Source organism: Salvia miltiorrhiza, chromosome 7, assembly GCF_028751815.1.
Source record: "Salvia miltiorrhiza cultivar Shanhuang (shh) chromosome 7, IMPLAD_Smil_shh, whole genome shotgun sequence".
NCBI lineage: Eukaryota > Viridiplantae > Streptophyta > Magnoliopsida > Lamiales > Lamiaceae > Salvia > Salvia miltiorrhiza.
The window spans coordinates 17,781,800-17,788,123 of NC_080393.1; the positions used below are offsets into that span (position 1 = coordinate 17,781,800).

Below are 6,324 nucleotides of genomic sequence, written 5' to 3' on the forward strand. Positions count from 1 at the left end.
CATACACGTGCATGTCTCAATTCAAACTCAATTTAAAATTGATTTTATTGAAAATTAAGAAGGTAAATATTATATATATATATATATATGTGTGTGTGTGTGTGTGTGTGTATGTATATATAAATTCATACAGTATAGTATATTGCAACATATACATATAATATATACGCTTCTGAGAAATATAAAATTAATAACAAATATACATCTAATCACTAACATTCTATTAAAATCATTTATTATATATAAATTATAATTTTTTTTCTTGTCAGACAGTAAATCTAATTTTTATCGATATAAAATAAATAACAAAATTTATTAATTTAGATTATATGTAAGTTATTATTATTATTATTATTATTATTATTATTATTATTATTATTATTATTATTATTATTATTATTATTATTATTATACATTTATTATTAATTATATTAAGATTAATGAATCTTTATATAGAACTAGAAGGTAATAGTTAATTAATTAATAAATGATGAAGATTATATATGGTAAATTAATGAAATGAAACAATTCTAAGCATGCCACATAGGTTAAGGCTTAATCCTATTATAAAAAAGATTATTAACTACATGCAGTGTCGTTTGTATAACTGAATATATAGTAAATTTGAGTCATGATGCGAGTTTGAATCAGGATGCAGGTCTGGGTACGGGTCAACTCGGGTGTACGATACACCCGGGTTTATCCGGGACCACCTCTAATCTAAATTATAATTTAATGAGTTAACCGATTATCATTGAACCAAATCAATGGAACAAATTTATCATATCCCATAATATATCGAAATTCTTCATTTATCTATTCTTAATTCCATAACTTATTTCTAATAATAATTATAAAATTTTTATATAGAATAGGAAAATAGAATTTCATAGTCTCTCTCCTACACGTCACTCTAAAATTTCACTATTCAAATCTCTCTCTAATCACCTTCACTTGCAATAAATGTTTTTTTGTATCTTAATCAATCTATATACTCCATTTATTAATGATTCAACCCATAATCATTTAACCAACTCTATGGAAATTTTTTATTATATCCCATAATTTATCGAAATGCTTCATTTATCTACTCTTAATTCCACAATTTATTTCTTATAATAATTATATAATCTACTATTATTTTAGTTATATTCTAAGTACATAACTATAACTATAACTACAATTAATTATAATAATTTTAATATTTTTTTGATAATTATATATATCCTCTATTATTTCTTAAATCCACAAAATTCATAATTTAACTTAATTAGATATTACAATAAAATTAATAGTATAGGAACTATGATAGTAATATTCTAAATTTAAATAAACAATTTGACAACTTATTGTGAATTTCTTATTTCGAAATTGTGAATATATAGCAATTTGTTCGACACGATTGTGTAATGATTTATAATTATTTAGAAATCTATACTATATTAAAATGGGAGTTCTCAATTTCAAATTAATTTCAAATCAATTTCAAAATTGAATGGCAAATTTGTGATTATAATGAAATTAAAGGTTTATTTATAAGTGATACATCTTTTTTTCTTTTTCTTTAATTTTTTATTTTTCTATTTTATTTATTTTCTAAAATTGTGAAATTCGACTAATTATAAAATATTTGATATACATATCAAATTAAAGATCATGACAAGAGCTTTAATTTGATACTCCCTCCGTCCCTTAAATAAGTTCATCATTTTCCTTTTTGGGACGTCTCCCAAATAAGTTCATCTTTCGTTATTTCTATTTTTGGACAACTACCCCACCACTAATAATATTTTATTTATTCTTATTTTCACTTTTTCACCACTCCCAATAATAATTGTAACACTTTTTCACATTTTCACCACTTTCAATACTAATTACTACATAACATATTTTTCTCCACTATCAATACACTTTATCACTTTTTCTTAAAACTCGTGTCGTCCCCAAAGAGGAACTTATTTCGGGGACGGAGGGAGTATATGTTATATAAATATTAGATTTAAAATATAAAAATTATATTTATTTAAAGATAAATGTGACGCCCGGGGACGAAGTACGGAGTGATCGCCGGTGCAAAGAGGTATGGACAAAGAGCGGCTACGGTTAAGACTTCCAAGCGGAGGGGCGCAGGGATGAACCGGAACACACCCGAAAGAGAGGGATTCCGAGAATATGCAGGTATGGGACTGCATATTCGAGGAGAGCTTAAAAGATTTGATTGAGCTACTCATATCAATAAGATGCATCTTCTTTTCTGGTGCCCACACGGAAGAAACTCCAAGGTTAAGCGTGCTTGGCTTGGAGCAATTCCGGGATGGGTAACCCCCTGGGAAGTTTCTCAGGGAGCGTGCGAGTGAGGACAAAATACGCTAGAAAAGACTCGTATTGGTCTGTGGGGACAGCCGTCAACTCTGAAGCCGGGCTGTTACAAATGGTATCAGAGCGAAAGTTCTTGGCTCTGAGACCGCTATTTCATTGATGTTGAGTCTAGAATAGCATCTCTAGACTTCTAAGCTACACAGCAACCCTCAGCTCGCCTTCACACCGCTCTCAAGAAAGAAAGGTACGCGATTTTAACAAATTTTTACTTAAAGTGCGTACAAGTATTTAAAGTGATTTTAAAAGCAAGAGTTCTTGTTAAAAGAAAATATTTCAGTTTGTTGTAATTATTTTACAACTAGATTCACAGAAAGATGTTATTTTGAGCTTTAGCTTGAATAACCAGAAAGTTTGTCATGTTTTTATGACCAGAAAGATTGTCATATATGTTTATATGACCAGAAAGATTTGTCATATTCATTTATATGACCAGAAAGTTGTCATATTTTTATGACCAGCATTTGAGCTTTGACTCCAGAATCAGTTATATGTTACAGTCAGAACAGTCAGTGAAATTGTCATAATGATTTTACGTCTTTATGACCAGCAGCTATTAGTAGGCAGACCTAGTTTGTCGCCTCAGTTATTAGTTCAGACAGGTGTAATTTTCTCGTAGTTAGAGAAATACACTAGATAGTAGCATGAGAATCTTATGAGATAGACTCCTAGCATGAAGTGCTATAGAAGAATCAAGAAAAACTTAGAGTGCTCAACGGAAGCACGTATAACTTAGAATGCTTGAATAGAAAGATAGAACGAAGGCAGACAGAACATAGAGAGACATCATACGAAGAGATAGATCATAGAAGTGTGGAATTTAGAAAAGATAGATCATGAAAAGACAAAAGAGAAGAACAAGACACGAAGAAACGAGCCCACGATAAGCAGAAAGACGCATGAATGGTTCCACGCACTCTACAAGTATGGAAGACTCAAAGACGTCACAAGAACGTGTACCAATCAAAAAAGATAGGTGGAATGGAACTAACGGAACCCCGCCACAAGCTAACAAGAATTTGAAGCTACAAGCATAATATCCCACTATATAGTAGAGTTACCGGATATATAGATATATATATATACACACACACTTTCTAAACGTAAACCTATTATTGTAGACCTTTATTTTCTTTCGATTAAAAGCCCCAATACTGTTGGACATATATGTGTCATATATATAAATCCTTGAAGAGCCTTATTTCTTGTGTTCAAAAGCCTTGATATTTTGGATATCTATATAAATCCTTTCGGAAAGACCTTATTTTTTTCTAAATGCCCTTGAAAGCCTTCTTTCGAGACATATAAACATAAATCTTCATACCTTGATGTATGAGTCGTTCATTCACGCCTTGATGTGTGTTGTTGTCTCTCTTGCAACATACCTCGTTATTTTTGGTCATATATTTTTTTCGATGTCGTTAAGCTTTCACTAATCAAGTTGTTACTACAGAAAATGGCTGGGGAAGGAGGAATGGTACCTAACGCCGAGGAACCTGGTGCACCAGAACGCAGAGCAAGTGAAAGGTTCCGAAAGCACAACCCACCCACTTTCAATGGAATGGGAGATCCAATGGATGCAGAAAAATGGATACGGTGCTTGGAGCGAATCTTCGACTTCATGGGTCTTACTGACAAGGAGCGTTTGACATGTGCTATATTTCAACTAACAGACGAGGCCGACTATTGGTGGGAGTCAGTGCAGAGGACATTGTCGCCACAACAATGGGAGGAATACACGTGGGAAAATTTCAAAGCAGAGTTGTACGAGAAGTATATTCCTCAGAGTTATCGAATCAAGAAAGAAGCAGAATTCTGGAATCTTCGACAAGGGAATAAATCTGTCACTGAGTACGACAGACTATTTGTCCAGTTATCACGCTACGCTCCACACTTGGTGGATACTGAGGAGAAAAAATCTGAAAAGTTCAGGCGAGGTCTACGACACGAGATAGGAATGCCCTTGGCTAGTCAAGGAACACTAACATATGCTCAATCCTTGAGCAGAGCACGAGATATTGAAGCTATGATGCCAGAAGAAATGAAAACACTTATTCAAGACAATAAGCGTGTCGACAACAACAACAAACGAAAAAGAAAATGGCAAGGGACTAATCAACAAATGCAGCAAAACCAACAAGAAGAGCGAAATACCCAGCAACAAGTACCGTTTTGCCAGAATTGCCACAGAAATCACTTCGGAGTTTGCAAAGCTGGGAGCGACGCTTGCTACAAATGTGGAGATAATGGTCACTTTGCTCGACAATGCCCAGGAACCCCACACAGACCTCAACAGCATATTCAGAATCAAGGGAGAAAACGAGGCCAAAGGCCAATTCGAATAGCAAGAGCATATGCACTTGACCGACAACAACAAGCTCAGGCACCAGAAGATGTGGAAGGTACGACCATAAAGAATTGACGTACTAGAATAAGTGAAATTCGTAGTGATAATAAGTTATCATTTGGGATGATGTTGAATCAGAAAAGCAAACATATTATTCTAGTAGAGTCACTACGAACCAGAAAGAATATATGATAACTACAAGCTGAGAATGATACTCAGAGGTTCGAAATTTCGAGGACGAAATTTTTTTTAAGGGGGAAGGATTGTGACACCCCGTCTTCTCACAGCTAAATTTAGAGTAATTTTGATTTTAGAAGTTAAGAGAATTCACCGCCGGGTAAAGAGAAATAATTTATCTTAATTCCAACAAAATGATTTACAAAAGAACTTTGTCAAATTTCATTTATTTTAATTTATATGAGTTGCATATTTATTTAATTAAGCATTCAAGCATTTATACGAGCTTTTAATTCACTCTCCATCACTTTCTTAGCAATTGTTTTCCGCATCTATCATGTGCTTAGTATGAGACGTTGTCTTGGTCTCAGACCTTCGAACTTCCGATCCTGATAGGGAGAATAATTATGTTATAATGTCGTACTTGTTTTCATTTAAATACGGCAAAATGCCCAACCCTCAGGGCACATTACCTATTTTATTCAAGTAAAACTTAGTAGTCCTGTCACATAGCCCATTTCTTTTTCTCCCGGGAAATTAGGGCTGTTACAATAAAAACTTAAGAAAATTCTCTCTCCTCTCTCCTTTTTTTTTGAATAAATCTATTTTTTTCAATTATCTTTTAACTTATACTATTGTTTTCTTTTTTCACAATATCAATTTTTATTAATATGAATTGTTCTTTATTTTTTATATTAAACTAAAATATTTATCTTAAATTACAGTATCTTTTAATTATATTTAGAAATTTTTATATAATAATCAAATTAATATAAATTTTATATATAATGAAATATAAAAATATTTTTCGTGCGTTGCACGAGTGCAAATGCTAGTTCTTACTGTACAGACGACGACGTTGTTACAAAGTAGAAATATAATCTACTAAATTAACGAATGCCAGCTCATCTTACTTGTTAAAAATAACTGATATTGATCACACGATCATTTCCAAAACTGCGTTTTCATATATTAATAGACATTACAGAAGTACTGTAAAAGATGAAAGAAGATGTATAGTTTTAGTTTTGTTATCGAGCCAAGGCAGTAGGTGTTGGTGGGGTAAGGAAATGGTAGTTAGAGGATTGAGTCCTTCCAACAAAAGTGCAGCCAATTTGTTGATCATCATCATCATCACAGTCCATCAACACATTCACGAAGCGATCAACTTGGCATGGAAGCATGAGGAGGCTCTTGTGACCATATCCATACTCTGATTCAGCTTCTTCCAGTAGACTCTTGAAGAGGGGATGGTTCACATGCTCCGTTTTGATCATGAACCTTTCCTTCTCCGGGCCCACGTAGATCGGAAAATACCCCACCGGCGCCGGCGCCACCTTCATTCCCTTTTTAAAGGATTTGCACCTCTTCCACATGTTGGACAACACTCCTAATTTTCTCTTTGCACCCTTAGATAAATCCAT

The 6,324-nt window shown here is 33.1% G+C and overlaps 2 protein-coding genes across 2 annotated transcripts; one reads left to right on the forward strand and one right to left on the reverse strand.

Annotated features, from left to right (window-relative positions):
* Nucleotides 1–3,832: 3,832 nt before the first annotated feature.
* On the forward strand, nucleotides 3,833–4,798 carry LOC130993916 (uncharacterized). The gene has a single exon (XM_057918952.1). It carries the CDS (start codon nucleotides 3,833–3,835, stop codon nucleotides 4,796–4,798), a length of 966 nt encoding a protein of 321 aa, XP_057774935.1.
* Nucleotides 4,799–5,931: 1,133 nt separating this feature from the next.
* On the reverse strand, nucleotides 5,932–6,324 carry LOC130993917 (auxin-induced protein 15A-like). Its single transcript, XM_057918953.1, has one exon. It carries the CDS (start codon nucleotides 6,322–6,324, stop codon nucleotides 5,932–5,934), a length of 393 nt encoding a protein of 130 aa, XP_057774936.1.